Source organism: Mobula hypostoma, chromosome 7 (genome assembly GCF_963921235.1).
Source record: "Mobula hypostoma chromosome 7, sMobHyp1.1, whole genome shotgun sequence".
Classification (NCBI taxonomy): domain Eukaryota; kingdom Metazoa; phylum Chordata; class Chondrichthyes; order Myliobatiformes; family Myliobatidae; genus Mobula; species Mobula hypostoma.
In genome coordinates, this window is record NC_086103.1 from 93,879,904 (window position 1) to 93,898,092 (window position 18,189).

General features: G+C 43.7%; 1 protein-coding gene across 10 annotated transcripts in view; it reads right to left on the reverse strand.

Moving 5' to 3' along the window:
• The window catches only part of LOC134349428 (F-box/WD repeat-containing protein 11), a 304,136-nt gene that overhangs the window by 82,937 nt on the left and 203,010 nt on the right, over nt 1-18,189 (reverse strand). For all 10 annotated transcript variants that reach the window (XM_063053711.1, XM_063053710.1, XM_063053717.1 and 7 more), the window contains 2 exons: nt 16,483-16,601; nt 5,155-5,265 (listed from right to left, as the gene is read on the reverse strand). In XM_063053711.1, coding sequence (XP_062909781.1) covers nt 5,155-5,265; nt 16,483-16,601 — 230 coding nt within the window. The remainder of the gene's footprint in view (nt 1-5,154; nt 5,266-16,482; nt 16,602-18,189) is intronic.

Sequence of the window (18,189 nt, forward strand, 5' to 3'; positions counted from 1 at the left end):
AGTTTGCCAGAAGGAATGTGGGAGACTCTGAAAACAGCAAGACGGTGGTTTTATGATCTGATGAAACCAAAATTGAGCTTTTTAGCCATCAGACTAAATGCTATTTATTATTGATGAAGCCACACTCAGGTTGGAGGAACACCACCTTATATTCCATCCGGGTAGCCTCCAACTTGATGGCATGAACACTGACTTCTCAAACTTCTGCTAATGCCCCACCTCCCCCTTGTATCCCATCTGTTATTTATTTTATTATTATTATTATTATTAATTTTTTCCCTCTCTCCTTTTTCTCCATCTGTCCCTCTCACTATACTCCTTACCCATCTTCTGGGCTTCCCCCTCCCACGTTCTTTCTCCCTAGGCCTCCCGTCCCATGATCTTCTCACATCCTTTTTGCCAATCAACTTTCCAGCTCTTAGCTCCATCCCTCCCCCTCCTGTCTTCTCCTATCATTTCAGATCTCTCCCACCCCCTCCCACTTTCAAATCTCTTACTATCTCTTCTTTCAAAGGGTCTCGGCCCGAAACGTTGACTGTACATCTTCCTATAGATGCTGCCTGGCCTGCTGCGTTCACCAGCAATTTTTAGGGTGTGTTGTTTGAAATTCCAGCATCTGCAGATTTCCTTGTGTTTGCGAGACTAAATGCTATGTTTGGCATAAACCAAACACCACACGTCATCAAAATCACACCTTCCCTTCCATGAAGCATGGTGGTGACTGCATCATGCCGTGGAGATGCTTCATTGCAACAGGCCCTGGAAAGCTTCTGAAGGTAGAGGGTAAAATGAATGCATGTATTTTGATACAGGGAAATCCGGGAGGAAAAGCTGGTGCAGTCTGCAAAAGAACTGTGACTTGGGAGAAGATCTGTTTTCCAGCAAGACAATGACACCAAGCATTAAGCCAATGGCTTAAAATCGATGAAGTTGATATCCTGAAGTGGCCGTGTCAGAGTCCAGACTTCAATCCAATTGAGAATTTGTGGCTGGCCTTGAGAAGGGCCGTTCACTCTGAATCCCCATGTAATCTAACAGAGTCTTGAGCAGTTTTGTAAAGAAGGGGAAAAATTGCAGTGTCCAGATTGCAAAGCTGATGGACACCTAACCACACAGACTCAAGGCTGTAATTGTTGCCAAACGTGCATCTACGAAATACTAACTTCAGGGGAGTGAATAATTATGTAATCAATTATTTTGTTTCATATTTGTAATTAACTTAGATCACTTTGTAGAGATCTGACACGAAAGAACCTTTTCCTGTTGATCAGTATTAAAAAGAGCCAAATTAAATCCACTGTGATTCAATGTTGTAAAACAACAAAAGAACACAAGAATACATTGGTTGTTAAAAACTTCACACTTCTGTACCTATTCCACTTGCAATCACTTCCATAATGGTTCATTTTGTACAAGGATACCCAAATTCAGCATGAAAGCATAACAAGAAATTGGGAAATTGGGAATATTGATCTTAATTCCAAGAATAGAGAACAAATATCCTACTAGAATTGCATAGAACTCTGGTAAGGTCAAACCTGTGTATGGTTTTGGTCTCGTTTAAAATAATTTCCTTGAAGGAAGCATAGTAAAGCTTCACTAGACTGATTCCTTGGTCAACTAGACTGTATTATGGCAGAATGTTTGCAAACTGAATCTATACTCTCCAAACGCTTGAAGAGGGCCCGAAAGGACAGATACCCTGAGGATGCTCCCTTGTGGGGGAATTAAGTATGGTGTAGTCTTGATATTAAACCGATTTCCCTTTCACCTTAAGCTGAGATGGTATTTCTGCTCTTAGGACCCTATATCACTGTCAGGGAATAAAATGATTCTAAATTATGGTGAAAAAGAGGGAGATTAGACTTCAGAATGTATTGATTTTCCAGAAGGTCACTGTCCTTCACAACAAATTACCAGGTATGTAGTCGATATAGATTCAAAGCTAGAATGCAAGTAAAACTAATGAGCCACACAGGGATAACAAGTTACTAATTACGAAGATCCTTGGGTGCTTCTCTTCTAGGATATACTGAAAATAGACTTTGGTTCCCTTTCTTTGCCTCCCTTTACATAACAAGATCTAAGGAAATGTGCAAGAAAACTGCACTATATCTGGCTGGATGGCAGAATATTTTTCACATCATTCACACTGTGCACTATGGATTGTTTTTGTGAATTATCAATCAATAATAGTAGTAATGATAGGGATCCAGAAAATTATAAGGCTAGCAGTACGGAGATTAAGAATGAAATTAGGAGAGCCAGAAGGGACCTTGGAAAGCAGGATTAAGGAAAACCCCAAGGCATTCTACAAGTATGTGAAGAATAAGATGATAAGACGTGAGAGAATAGGACCAAGTGTGACAGTCGAAAAGTGTGTATGGAACTGGAGAAGATAGCAGAGGTATTAAATGAATACTTTGCTTCAGTATTCACTATGAAAAAGGACCTTGGCAATTGTAGAGATGACTTAAAAGCTTGAGCATATAGACATTAAGAAAGAGGATGTGTTGGAGCTTCTGGAAAGCCTCAAGTTGGATAAGTCACTGGAACCAGACGAGATACATACCCCAGGCTACTGGGGCAGCGAGGGAGGAGATTGCTGAGCCTCTGGCGATAATCCTTGTATCGTCAATTGGGGACCAGAGAGGTTCCGAAGGATTGGGAGGTTGCAGATGTTGTTCCCTTATTCCAGAAAGGGAGTAGAGATAGCCCAGGAAATTATAGACCAGTGAGACTTACTTCAGTGGTTGGTAAGTTGATGGAGAAGATCCTGAGAGGCAGGATTTATGAACATTTGCGGAGGCATAACATGATTAGGAATAGTCAGCATGGCTTTGTCAAAAGCAGGTCATGCCTTACGAGCCTGATTGAAATTTTTGAGGATGTGACTAAACACATTGATGAAGGTAGAGCAGTAGATGTAGTGTATCTGGATCTCAGTAAGGCATCTGATTAAGGTACCCCATGCAAGGCTTATTGAGAAAGTAAGGAGGCATGGGATCCAAGGGGACCTTGCTTTGTGGATCAGAACTGGCAAAGAGTGGTTGTAGGCAGGTCACATTCTGCATGGAGGTCGGTCACCAGTGGTGTGCCTCAGAGATCTGCTCTGGGACCTCTTCTCTTCATGATTTTTATAAATGACCTGGATGAGGAAGTGGAGGAATGGGTTAGTAAATTTGCTGATAACAAAGGTTTGAGGTGTTGTGGATAGTGTGGAGGGCTGTCAGAGGTTACGGCAGGACACCGATAGGATGCAAAACTAGGCTGAGAAGTGGACGATGGAGTTCAACCCAGATAAGTGTGAGGTGGTTTATTTTGGTAGGTCAAATATGATGGCAGAATATAGTATTAATGGTAAGACTCTTGGCAGTGTGGAGGATCAGAGGGATCTTGGGGTCCGAGTCCATCGGACACCCAAAGCTGCTGTGGTTAAGGTGGTATATGGTGTTTTGGTCTTCATCAGCTGTGGGATTGAGTTCAAAAGACGAGAGGTAATGTTACAGCTATACAGGACCCTGGTCAGTCGCCACTTGGAGTACTGTGCTCAGTTCTGGTTGCCTCACTACAGGAAGGATGTGGAAACTATAGAAAGGGTGCAGAGGAGATATACAAGGATATTGCCTAGATTGGAGAGCATGCCTTATGAGAATAGATTAAGTGAACTTGGCCTTTTCTCCTTGGAGCAACAGAGTATGAGAGATGATCTGATAGAGGTGTATAAGATGATGAGACGCATTGATCATTGATCATTGTGAAGTTATCCACTTTGGTGGCAAGAACAGGAAGGCAAATTACTATCTGAATGGTGTCAGGTTAGGAAAAGGGGAAGTACAACGAGATCTAGGTGTCCTTGTTCATCAGTCACTGAAAGTAAGCATGCAGATACAGCAGGCAGTGAAGAAAGCTAATGGCATGTTGGCCTTCATAACAAGGGGAATTGAGTATAGGAACAAAGAGGTCCTTCTGCAGTTGTACAGGGCCCTGGTGAGACCATACCTGGAGTATTGTGTGCAGTTTTGGTCCCCAGATTTGAGGAAAGACACTCTAGCTATTGAGAGAGTGCAGCGCAGGTTCACGAGGTTAATTCTCGGGATGGCAGGGCTGTCATATGTTGAAAGATTGGAGCGACTGGGATTGTGTACATGGAATTTAGAAGGATGAGAGGGGAACTGATTGAAACATATAAGATTATTAAGGGATTGGACATGCTAGAGGCAGGAAACATGTTCCCGATGTTGGGGGAGTCCAGAACCAGAGACCACAGTTTAAGAATAGGGGGTAGACAATTTAGAACGGAGTTGAAGAAAAACTTATTCACACAGAGGATTGTGGTTCTGTGGAATGCTCTGCCTCAGAAGGCAGTGGAGGCCAATTCTCTGGATTCTTTCAAGAAAGAGTTAGATAGAGCTCTTAAAGATAGCGGAGTGAAGGGATATGGGGAGAAGGCAGGAAAAGGGTACTGATTGTGGATGATCAGCCATGATCACAGTAAATGGTGGTGCTGGCTTGAAGGGCTGAATGGCCTACTCCTGCACCTATTGTCTTATTGATCGTGTGGATAGTCAGAGGTTTTTTACCGGGGCTGAAATAGCTAACACGAGACAGCACAGTTTTAAAATGCTTGGAAGTAGGTGCAGAAGAGATGTCAGGGTTAAGTGTTTTTTACTTACGGAGAGAGTGGTGATTGCATGGAATGGGTTGCCGGCGATGGTGGTGGAGGCAGATACAATAGGGTCTTTTAAGAGACTCTTGGAAAGGAACATGGACCTTAGAAAAATAGAGGGCTATGGGTAACTCTCGGTCATTTCTAAAGTAAGTACACGTTCGGCACAGCGTTGTTGGCCAAAGGGCCTAAATTGTGCTGTAGGTTTTCTATGTTTCTATGTTAATAAGCAGCAGCCACTTAATGAACTTTCAGTTACAGAAAAATCAAACAGCAAAAAACAGTGTATAATAGAAATGTAAATAGAAACCAACTTGCAACAGTCTTGAGGTGAGCCAAAGGTCATCTTCTAACTACAGTATCCACTCTTCAATAAAAAACTCTCATGCCCATATAGCACTCTGGTACATCCCAACATCAAGAACATAAAAGCAACCCTTTTCTTTCCATACTCCACAATTAGTGCTTACTATTTGATTACATACCCATCATAAGCTCCACTCACGATCCTTTTGTTATCAAATCGAATACATCGAACTAACTCTTCATGTCCTTCTAAGACTCGTAGACAGGCACCACATTCTATGTCCCATAACCTGCAACAGAAAACACCAAGATCACAAACTATTTCAGCATTTTAACGTATTTCAAAAGATCAGATGGCATTGGACCCACAAAAGTACTGCATCACTGAGCACAACTTGCACCAGTGATATTTACTGTACATTTATTCTCAAATGAGTTTCTTAGATGTTGGAATTCAAAGAACTGCAGATACCGGAAACCTGGTAAGATAGATTGCTGGGCAGCACTGTGTTAAAATAGACCAGATGAAACATCAGCAAGAAATCTTCCAAAATTTACAAGGTTTTTAACAGTCTGGATAAAATAAGGAACAGGGTGAACAAAACCTGCAGAAGTTTACCGGTCACTTCAAGTTTCCACTTTTTAAAATTTAATCCTATGATTTTATTTTAGCATAATAGAAGAACACATGGATTGTTAGATAAAAAAAAGAGGGCCTGCCTTGAAGTTCTTTTATCCCTCTCGCAGCAATTGTGCATTAATAGTTAATTTGTTAACCAATCACAGCAACCAGGACTCTAAAATAGTCTGCAGCTGTACACATTATACTGGGAAGACCCCCAACAGCTGAAAGCAAACAACTCATAAACACATTGTGCATCAAGCTACTCATATACTATGGCACAAAAAGTCATTGTCAGTTTAAGGGGAGTGTGGGAACCACAACTGCAGTGAGTGGGAAGATACAATAGCAAACACGTAACAGCTGAGTCAGATGTTGAACCATCAGAATTTCCAAATGGTCGAACAGCAGATTATCAGAGTTTTATTATAATATACTTGGCCCTCCACTTTATGGAATGTTACGGAATGTCTTTAAATTCAATAAAACTGAAGTAAGAGATCCAATGGGCCTGCACCTGATCCCGAATATTTCTTACTTCAGTGCTGCACAACGCGCACACAAACACAGAATGAAAGACTTTAACGCACACAAGCAAGCTGGTGCTTTTCTATAGTAAGTAGGATGGTGGTCCCATGTTTTCATGCATATTTGTTTTAAATTTACTCCCCTTCAAGCTCAAGCAGCGTTTTTTTCAATTGCCTGGACTAATCAAAGCAATCAATATCTATTAAGTAGTCTACAGTTGTGGATATAGAATACTGGACATAACCCAGTAGTATAAAGATAGGAACCATCTCTGTGATGATCTAACCTTCTCTACATGATCATAATAAAGGTAATTTTGTTGCATGGACAAATAATTCAAGATGGTGCTGATAAGTGACAACTGTGTGTAGCACCAATGGGAATCATCAAATATTCCCATTTAGAACTACACAGTCACAGCCATGTGCACTTCTGTATGCAACATGGTTTTAAGATGTTTTTAAAAATCTATTGATACTCAAAAATCACAGATCCCAAACTGCAAAATCTGTGAGTGCAGTTCCCTTTTAAGCAAAAGGATGCAAGGAAGGTGTGCTGGGCTACAGATACGAATGAAACGCAGAGGACTTAAGACTCTCACTTCTGACCATCCTCTGGTGAATGTACTCTGTCTCTGGAAAATAAAACTGAAGACCTCAGAACAAGATTGTAGAACTTTGTATACTTTGTTTTATAGAGATGTGGCTGACCCCAGTCATTTCAGATGCAGCACTCCAGCCCAATGGCTTCAAAATTCTCGACAAAGACAGGTCAACTTTTAAGGCTTCTAAAGGTGGAGGAGCAGGTGTACGTTTATAATTAACTCATTGCCGTGTATAGACATGGCGGTTCTGCCTCAATCCTGCTCAGCAGACTTGGAAATTCTAGTAGTCAGTGTAGTCCATTTTATCTGCTATGGGAGTTTTCCACCGCCATCCTGGTAGCAGTGTACATTCCACCAACAAGCAGGCAGTGGAGAAACTGAGCACTGTGATTACCAGTCGTGAAACAGCTAATCACAGATGCTTTCCTTATTATTGCGGAGGAACTCAAACAGGTCAATTTGATGAAGTTTCTGATAAACTACCAATATATCACCTGTAAAACCAGAGGACCACTGTTATAAAACCATCAAGAATGTTTACTATGCCATCCAATGCCTACACTATGGAAAGACTGATCACCTGGTGGTACTTTTCCTGACATGTAAGCAGAGACCAAAGACCATAACACTAATAGCGAGTACCAAGAAGGTATGGTCAAAGCAGGCGGAGGAACGCTTATAAGAATACTTTGAGTCAGTGGACTGGACGATATTCAGGGATTCAACTTTGAATCTGAATGAATACGCCACATTTGCCACAACTACATCTGTACGAACCCCTGTAGCATCTGGTGACCCTGTGATCTCCGTCTTGCAGGCCAATTATTAGATTTTAGATTAGATTATGAGGACACTCAGTCCTTGTTTATTGTCATTCAGAAATGCATGCATTCATTAAAAAATGATACAATGTTCCTCCAGAAACCACAGAAACACAGGACAAACCAAGACTAAAACTGACAAAACCACATAATTATAACATATAGTTACAACAGTGCAAAGCAATACCGTAATTTGATAAAGAGCAGACCATGGGCACGGTAAAAAAAAAAGTCTCAAGTCCCGATAGCCCCATCATCTCATGCAGACGGTAGAAGGGAGAAACTCTCCCTGCCATGAACTCCAAGCGCCACAAACTTGCCGATGCATTGGAAGCACCCGACCACAGCCGACTCTGAGTCCGTCCTAAAACTTCGAGCCTCCGACCAGCCCTCCGACACCGAGCACCATCTCTGCTGAGCGCTTTGACCCCGCCCCGGCCGCCAAGCAACAAGCAAAGCCGAGGACTCGGGGCCTTCCCCTCCGGAGATACTGGATCACACAGTAGCAGCAGCAGCAAAGCAGGCATTTCCGAAGTTTCACAGACGTTCGTCCGTACTCTCACGTCTGTTTCCATCAAATCAGGATTGTGCATGGCACCCTACTTGACAGATAACATATCATTCAATGGAGTGGCCGCTGCAAGCTGCGTCGTGTCGCCATCTTTTCCTCCCGATCATTAGAACATTGTTCAAGAGGGTGAACCCTGGCAAGTCGTCAGACTCTGACAGTGCACCCCGCAGGGCACTGAAAACCTGTGGCAATCAACTAGCGGAAGTGTTCAAGGGCGTTTTCAATCTCTCGCAGCTGCAATCAGAGGCTCCCAGCTGCTTCAACATGGCAACAATCATACCAGTGATGGTGAGCTGCCTGAACAATAGTGCCAAGCTGCACTCACATCTATTGTGATGAAGGGCTTTGAGAGATTGGTTATGGCCAGAATCAACTCCTGCCTAAGCAAGGACAAATAAGAGAAAATCTGCACATGCTGCAAATCTAACCAACACATAAAAAATAGAAACATAGAAAACCCACAGCACAATAAGGCCCTTCGGCCCACAAGGTTGTGCCGAACATGTTCCCACCTTAGAAATTACCAGACTTCCCATTAGCCCTCTATTTTCCTAAGCTCCATGTCTCTTAAAAGACCCTATCGTATCTGCCTCCATCACCATTGCCGGCAGCCCATTCCACACACTCACCACTCTCTGAGTAAAAAACTTACCCCTGACATCACCTCTGTACCTACTCCCCAGCACTTTAAACATAGAAACATAGAAACATAGAAAATAGGTGCAGGAGTAGGCCATTCGGCCCTTCGAGCCTGCACCGCCATTTATTATGATCATGGCTGATCATCCAACTCAGAACCCAGCCTTCCCTCCATACCCCCTGACCCCTGTAGCCACAAGGGCCATATCTAACTTCCTTTTAAACATAGCTAATGAACTGGCCTCAACAGTTTGCTGTGGCAGAGAATTCCACAGATTCACCACTCTCTGTGTGAAGAAGTTTTTCCTAACCTCGGTCCTAAAAGGCTTCCCCTCTATCCTCAAACTGTGACCCCTCGTTCTAGACCTCCCCAACATCGGGAACAATCTTCCTGCATCTAGCCTGTCCAATCCCTTTAGGATCTTATACGTTTCAATCAGATCCCCCCTCAATCTTCTAAATTCCAACGAGTACAAGCCCAGTTCATCCAGTCTTTCTTCATATGAAAGACCTGCCCTCGCTATAAATGCCAGCATACCGTTCGCCTTTTTCACCGCCTGCTGTACCTGCATGCCCACTTTCAATGACTGGTGTATAATATCCTCTTAGAAACAACTGGGGTCCCAGCACTGAGCCTTGCGGTACCCCACTAGTCACCTGTGTCCTCTTGTGGCAACCATTTCAGCCCTGGGAAAGAGCCTCTGAATATCCACACGATTAATGCCTCTCATCATCTTATACACCTCTATCAGGTCACCTCTCATCCTCCGTCGCTCCAAGGAGAAAAGGTCGAGTTCACTCAGCCTGTTTTCATAAGGCTTGCTCCCTAATCCAGGCAACATCCTTGTAAATCTCCTCTGTGCCGTTTCTATGGTTTCCACATCCTTCCTGTAGTGAGGCGACCAGAACTGAGTACAGTACTCCAAGTTGGGTCTGACCAGGGTCCTACAAAGCTGCAACATTACCTCTCGGCTCCTAAATTCAATTCCACAATTGATGAAGGCCAATGCACCGTATGCCTTCTTAACCACAGAGTCAACCTGCGCAGCTGCTTTGAGCGTCCTATGGACTCGGACCCCAAGATCCCTCTGATCCTCCACACTGACAAGAGTCTCACCATTAATACTATGTTCTGCCATCATATTTGACCTACCAAAATGAACCACCTCACACCTATCTGGGTTGAACTCCATCTGCCACTTCTCAGCCCAGTTCTACATCCTATCAATGTCCTGCTGTAACCTCTGACAGCCCTCCACACTATCCACAACACCCTCAACCTTTGTGTCATCAGCAAACTTACTAACCCAAACCTCCACTTCTTCATCTAGGTCATTTATGAAAATCACAAAGAGCAAGGGTCCCAGAACAGATCTCTGAGGCACACCACTGGTCACCGACCTCCATGCAGAATATGACCCATATACAACCACTCTTCGCCTTCTGTGGGCAAGCCAGTTCTGGATCCATAAAGCAGTATCTCTTTGGATCCCATGCCTCCTTACTTTCTCAATAAGCTTTGCATGGGGTACCTTATCAAATGCCTTGCTGAAATCCATATACACTACATCTAATGCTGAAGGAACTCAGCAGGCCATGCAGCACCAACAGAAAAATAGTACAGCTAACGATTCAGCCGAGACCCTTCATCAGGACTGGAGAAAAAAAGATGAGGAGTCAGAATTAGAAAGTGGGAGGACAGGAGGAAGCAGAAAACACGGTGTGTCAAACACACAATTTCCAGATCCGTTCACAAGCATCTCGATCTGGACCTTCTGAGGACCCCAGATACTCACATTCAAATGACTGCTTCTCCCACCGTGCTCTGTGTGGCAAGCTTTCCACTTCCTCCTCTCTCCCTCCTCCTTACTCTGACTCCATCTTTTTTCCCTCCAGTCCGATGAAGGGTCACAGTTGAAACCTCAACTGTACTCTATTCCATAGATGCTGCCTGGCTTGTTGAGTTCCTCCAGAATTTTGTGTGTGCTGCCGAAGCAAGAACCTGGACTCACTACAATTTGCGTACAGGTGTTCCCTGCTTTTCGAATGTTCGCTTTACAAAACCTCGCTGTTACGAAAGACCTACATTAGTTACCTGTTTTTGCTAACAGAAGGTGTTTTCACTGTTACAAAAAAAGGCAGCGCACACCCCGAGCAGCCAAGCTCCTCTCCCGGAACTGCATTCTAGCCAGCATTGCTTAAACACGTGCCTGTGAGCAGCCGTTAGCAAGATGAGTTCTAAGGTGTCGGAAAAGCCTAAAAGAGCTTGTAAGGGTGTTACACAGCGTAAAACCAGACATCATTAAGCGTTTTGATCATGGTGAACGAAGTAAGGACAAAGTGAGTTTGGCTTATGGAAGTTGACGAAGATGATGAAGAGATTTTGGCATCCCATGACCAAGAACTGATAGATGTAGAGCTGATGCAAGTGGAAGAGGAAAGGATAACAATCGAAACCGAATGCAGTAGCGAACGGACCGAAAGTGAAGTCATCCAGGAACTGAATGTGAAGCAACTGCCTGAGATTTTCACTGCAATGATTGCAGAAAAGGAAGACTTTAATTTTGAAAGGGTACGTAGCTTTAGGGAATATTTGCAAGATGGTTTGAGTGCTTACAAAGAACTGTATGATAGAAAAATGCGTGAGGCTAAGCAGTCAAACATATCATGCCTTCCAAATCAGCCACAGCAGACGACGAACCTTGACCTTCGACATCGAGGCAGGCAGACATAGAAGAAGATGACCTGGCTGCCCTGATGGAAACAGATGACGATGAGATGACACCCGAGTGTCCCACCACCCCAACCCCTGGGCCGCGGACCGATACATTGCTGCAGAGAATGCAGCGGTAGCCGAGATGCACCCAGCACATCTTTAAGAAAAAAGCTGAAATAAAGAAGCTAATTAATTAGGTGCCGCCCGGCACATTAATGTCGGCCCAGATCAGAGGCGATTGCCCATTGCATCGCCTCTGATCTGGGCCGACATTTATGTGCCGGGTGGCACCTACTTAATTAGCTTGTTTATTTCGGCTTTTTTCTTAAAGATGTGCTGGGTGCATCCCGGCCACTGCTGCACCACCCCAACCTCCGACGACTCAGCATAACACACCATCATCAGTGTACTCGGCGCTATCTTCTCGATTCCGGTAAGTGATACTGCACTGTACATACATTATTTCTACTGTATATACTGTGTATTTTTGTGTGTTATTTGGTGTGATTTGGCAGCTTCATAGCTTAAAGGTTACTGGAGAGAGTGTTTCTGCCAAGAGCGCTTGCGCCGTGTTTCTGACGAGAGCGCTTGCGCGAGATTTTCGCTACAGAGAACAGAGCGGCAATGATTGTAGAAAAGTATTTCTACTTTATATAGGCTGTGTATTTATCATATCATTCTTGCTTTTACTATATGTTACTGTTATTTTAGGTTTTATGTGTTATTTGGCATGATTTGGTAGGTTATTTTTTGGGTCTGCGAACGCTCACAAATTTTTCCCATACAATTAAATGGTAATTGCTTCTTCACTTTATGACATTCCAGCTTACGAACCATTTCATAGGAACGCTCTACCTTCAGATGGTGGGGGAAACCTGTATCATCACAATTGGCCAGCGGTCGGCTCTCCACTCCGCCTTGGATCACCTGGACAATAGCAATGTCTACTGTATGTCAGGCTATTATTGATTATAGCTCAGTGTTCAACACTGCTTTCTAATTAACAAGCTGCAAAACCTACAACCTACTTAATTGGATCCTTGACCTCCTCACTGGAAGACCACAGTCAGGGTGGATCAGAAATAACATCTCCTCCTCACTGACAATTAAGAGTGGTCACCTCAAGGATGTGTTTAGTCCACTGCTCTACTCTCTACACCCTACAATGTGTGGCTAGGCACAGCTGAAACACCATCTATAAATTTGCCAGTGACACAACTATTGTCATTATAACAACAGGAATTCTGCAGATGCTGGAAATTCAAGCAACACATATCAAAGTTGCTGGAGAACACAGCAGGCCAGGCAGCATCTCTAGGAAGAGGTGCAGTCGACGTTTCAGGCCGAGACCCTTCGTCAGGACTAACTGAAGGAAGAGTGAGTAAGAGATTTGAAAGTTGGAGGGGGAGGGGGAGATCCAAAATGATAGGAGAAGACAGGAGGGGGAGGGATGGAGCCAAGAGCTGGACAGGTGATTGGCAAAAGGGATACGAGAGGATCATGGGACAGGAGGTCCGGGAAGAAAGACAAGGGGGGGGGGGCGACCCAGAGGATGGGCAAGGGGTATATCCAGAGGGACAGAGGGAGAAAAAGGAGAGTGAGAGAAAGAATGTGTGCATAAAAATAAGAAACAGATGGGGTTCGAGGGGGAGGTGGGACCTTAGCGGAAGTTAGAGAAGTCGATGTTCATGCCATCAGGTTGGAGGCTACCCAGACGGAATATAAGGTGTTGTTCCTCCAACCTGAGTGTGGCTTCATCTTTACAGTAGAGGAGGCCGTGGATAGACATGTCAGAATGGGAATGGGATGTGGATTTAAAATGTGTGGCCACTGGGAGATCCTGCTTTCTCTGGCGGACAGAGCGTAGGTGTTCAGCAAAGCGATCTCCCAGTCTGCATCGGGTCTCGCCAATATATAAAAGGCCACATCGGGAGCACCGGACGCAGTATATCACCCCAGCCAACTCACAGGTGAAGTGTCGCCTCACCTGGAAGGACTGTTTGGGGCCCTGAATGGTGGTAAGGGAGGAAGTGTAAGGGCATGTGTAGCACTTGTTCCGCTTACACGGATAAGTGCCAGGAGGGAGATCAGTGGGGAGGGATGGGGGGGGGGCGAATGGACAAGGGAGTCGTGTAGGGAGCGATCCCTGCGGAAAGCAGAGGGGGGGGGAGGGAAAGATGTGCTTAGTGGTGGGATCCCGTTGGAGGTGGCGGAAGTTACGGAGAATAATATGTTGGACCCTGAGGCTGGTTGGGTGGTAGGTGAGGACCAGGGGAACCCTATTCCTAGTGGGGTGGCGGGAGGATGGAGTGAGAGCAGATGTACGTGAAATGGGGGAGATGCGTTTAAGAGCAGAGTTGATAGTGGAGGAAGGGAAGCCCCTTTCTTTAAAAAAGGAAAACATCTCCCTCGTCTGAGAATGAAAAGCCTCATCCTGAGAGCAGATGCGGCGGAGACGGAGGAATTGCGAGAAGGGGATGGCGTTTTTGCAAGAGACAGGGTGAGAAGAGGAATAGTCCAGATAGCTGTGAGAGTCAGTAGGCTTATAGTAGACATCAGTGGATACGCTGTCTCCAGAGACAGAAAGATCTAGAAAGGGGAGGGAGGTGTTGGAAATGGACCAGGTAAACTTGAGGGCAGGGTGAAAGTTGGAGGCAAAGCTAATAAAGTCATTATAATCTTATTTACAAAGTAGAAAAAATGTAGAATATTGAGGGGAGATTTGATAAGACTTATACAAAATTATGAGAGGTATATGTAAGGCAGGCTTTTTCCACGGATGTTTGGTGAGACTACAACGAGGAGTTATGGGTTAAAGGTGAAATGCTTAAGGGGAACATGAGTGGGAATTTCTTCACTCAGAAGGTGGCAAGTGTGTGGACGAGCGCAAGTGATGGATGTGGGTTCGATTTCAACATTTAAGAGAAATTTGGATAGGTATATGGATGGGAGGGGCATGACGGGCTATGGTCCGGGTTCAGATCAATGAGACTAAGCAGATTAATGGTTTGTCATGGACTAAATGGACTGAAAGGTTGTTTCTGTGTTGTAGTGTTCTATGACTCTACTGCTAGCAGGATTTCAGATGGTGATGAGGTGTAAAGGAGTGAGATAGATAAGCTGGTTGAGTGATGCTGCAATGAAAACCTTGCACTTAATGTCAATAAGACCAAAGAACTGATTGCGGACTTCAGGAAGGGAAATCAAGGGAACACACACCAGTCCTCATTGAGGGATCGGCAGTGGGAAGGATGAGCAGTTTCAAGTTCCTGGGTGTCAACATTCCTGAAGATCTATCCTGTGCCCAAAATATTGATGTACTTCAAAAGAAGGCACGACAGTGGCTATATTTCACGATGAGTTTGACGAGACTTGGTATGTCACCAAACACTCTCACTAATTTCTACAGATGTACTATGGAGAGCATTATAACTGGTTGCATCACTGTCTGGTATGGATGGGCCACACCTTAGGATCAGAAAAACCAGCAGAAAGTTGCAAACTCAGCCCGCTCTATCATGACATTTTCCTCCCCAGCATCAAAGACATCTTAAAAAGGTGATGTCTCAAAAAGGTGGCATCCATCATTAAGGACGCCTATCACCTAGGACATGCCCTCCTCTTATTGCTACCATCAAGGAAAAGTGCAGGAGCCTATAACACATCCAACATTTCATTTACGGCTTCTTCCCCACCAACATCAGATTTCTGAATGGACAATGAAATCATACACACTACCTCACTGCTTTTGCTCTCTTTTTGAACCACTTATTCTATTTAATTTTTATAAATATTTATGGTAATTTATAGATTTTTTAATTACATCTTGCATTGTACTGCTGCCACGAAACATCAAATTTCATGACATATGCCAGTGAGTGTTAGGTATCAACCACTTCCCCATGGAAAACCTTTACCTCAGACTTTCTTTAAAATTCCTTCCTCTCACAAGCCTGCACCCTCTTGTTTTTGATACCTCAGCCACAGGGGAGAAAAAATAATTCTAACTATCTAGATCTTCTGTGCCTCTTCACAAACAAGAGAAAATCTGCAGATGCTGGAAATGTGAGCAACACACAATGCTGGAGGAACTCAGTAGGCCAAGGCAGCATCTATCAAAAAAAGCTCAATTGAGATTTCAGGCCGAAACCCTTTGGCAGGAATGTCGACTGTGATTTTTTCCATAGATACCACCTGGCCTGCTGAGTTCCTCCAGCATTTTGTGTTTGTCTGTGCCTCTTATAATTTTATGTAACTCCAACAGTTCAACATTCTTTGCTCCAGAGGAAACAAACCAAACCTATCCAATCTCACTCAATAACTAAAATCCTTCAAATCAGCAACATCCTGGTGATCCTCCTATGCACTCCCCCAATTGCCATTCAAAGTTTCTAACATCTCTATCATTACACTATCCCTCCACCCTTCCTGCTGTAACTCTTTATTTTTATGTACCACAATTATACCAATTGGTCATACTGAAAAAGAGTCAAACAGAGGCCAGTCAGCTACCCACAGGTAAGAATCCTGATCATTCAGCATGGCTTTTGTGGATGTAAGGGTAAGAATTAGATTAACCGAGGACTCTCATTGAAGTGAATTGGCAATCAATATTCCATCAATAAATCTTCAAATAAAGATCAAAGTTCAACAATGAACGGAATGGAAAATGCACCTAGAAAGTTCTCCAACACAATGTAACGTGGGCAATGGGGTATGTAGCGAGGGAAAGTTTACTTTTCCAACCTATTATTACAGCACATGTGTTAACTGTCTATAGTGAGACTACCGTGATACGGGGTATTGGAAACATGGATGCATAATAATCATGTTCTCTTCCTTACATACCACAATCAGAAATAAACAGCAGAGAAGCTCATGCTGTTTTCACAACAATTTAGTTAGTCTCATTCCACCATGCCCCTTTTTCATAGCCCTGAAATCTGTATGCACGTACATCAGTCATTCTATTTAGATAAAAAAGAACAGTAAACAATTGATTCTACCTTATGGTGTTGTCTGAGGAGCCACTGACAACCAATCGGTCCCGGTACTGAAGGCACGCTATTCCACGTTTGTGGCCATTTAAGGTACGTACAAATTCACAAGTGCTTGTGCTCCACACCTGAACAGAAAATACAAAAGGTACACTATGAAGGCAACAGGAAAAGGGAAAGAAGAGGAGGCAAAGAGCAAGTAGACAGGCCACATGGGTAGAGACTAGAAACAAAAAGTGTTGTTACTCTGCCGAAGGTCTATTACAGACTTTCCCATAGTCAAAAGGAGGTAGAGGAACAATATGTAAGAACTTTTAAGTGAAGCAAACCTCCATAAAAACAGTATAAATAAGCCAGTTCTAAAATCTGCAGACAAATTATCACAAACTCCACATTGTAAACACCATCCGCATCAGAAACTGGAAAAGGAGATGCAATTGTGTACGATTGTGAAATATACTTAATGTACTTAACATGTCAATGAGCTAGAGTAGGGGTCGCCAACCTGTCGATCGCGATCAACCAGTCGATCTTTAAGACTTTCCCAGTAGATCCCGAAGAAAAATCAAAAATAAATACATAAATACTGTTGTAATAAAAGCATTATAAAAGTAAGTAATACTAATGAGGATAATGGTAATATAGCAATATTTTCGCTAAAAAGCTGTTTGTAAAGAGAGATTGTTTCTGGGTTGCGGGGGTTTAGTTCTGTTCTTTCTGCCCAGTGCGCTTCTGTGTAGTTCCCCCGCCATGCACCGCATTTTCAACATAGCCTGTGCTGCATCAAATCAGACTAGGTAAGAGTACAGACTGTTGCAAACATCAATATACAGCAGTGGTCCCCAACCTCTGGGCCGCGAAGCACGCAGTGGTGCAGCGGTAGTCGGGATGCACACAGCACACCTTTAAGAAAGAAAGCCGAAATAAACAAGGTAATTAATTAGGTACTGCCCGGCTCAAATGTCGGCTCAGATCAGGGGCGACGCAATCAGCAATCGCTCGTGATATCCTGATAGCATAGCGGAGGCTCCACGAATGAAGGCAAAAACATACAAATTCCACCCAGAATGGGAAGAGGAATTTCTATTTACCTTGGTGAAAGACAAGTGTGTATGTATGTTGTGCCACCAAACACAAACACTGACTAAAAGAGGGAATCTGGAGCGGCACAACACCAACCACCAGGAATTTAAAGACACCTACCCCCCTCGCCCCCCCCAAAGAGCGCAATTCGTGCCTGGAAAGTTGAGCTGAGATCGGGGTAGAAGGTCCAGCAATCGTTTTCCACAAAACATGCTGCTCAAAATAAGGCTGCTATTAAAGCATCATTTCGTGTAAGTCACCTTTTGGCTGAACACAAGAAGCCTTTTACGGATGGCAATTTATTCAAGGAAGCAAACGTCATTACCGCAGAGACTTTTTAATGACTGTAAAAACAAAAACGGCATCACAACCACGATACGTAATATACTGCTTGGCCCTGCAACAGTGACAAGGAGGGTAGAGTCACCGTCAGAGGACGTGAATATTTTTCACTACAGTTCGATGAATCCCTGGATGTAATGCAAACAGCTCAGCTTGTTGTATTTGTCAGAATGGCCTTCCAGGATTTTACAACAAAAGAGGACTTCTTCACTTTTTTGCAATTAAAGGAAAGAACAAGACCGTGAGGATATTTACAATGAGTTTAAAAAAAATGTCTGTGAAAATGACATC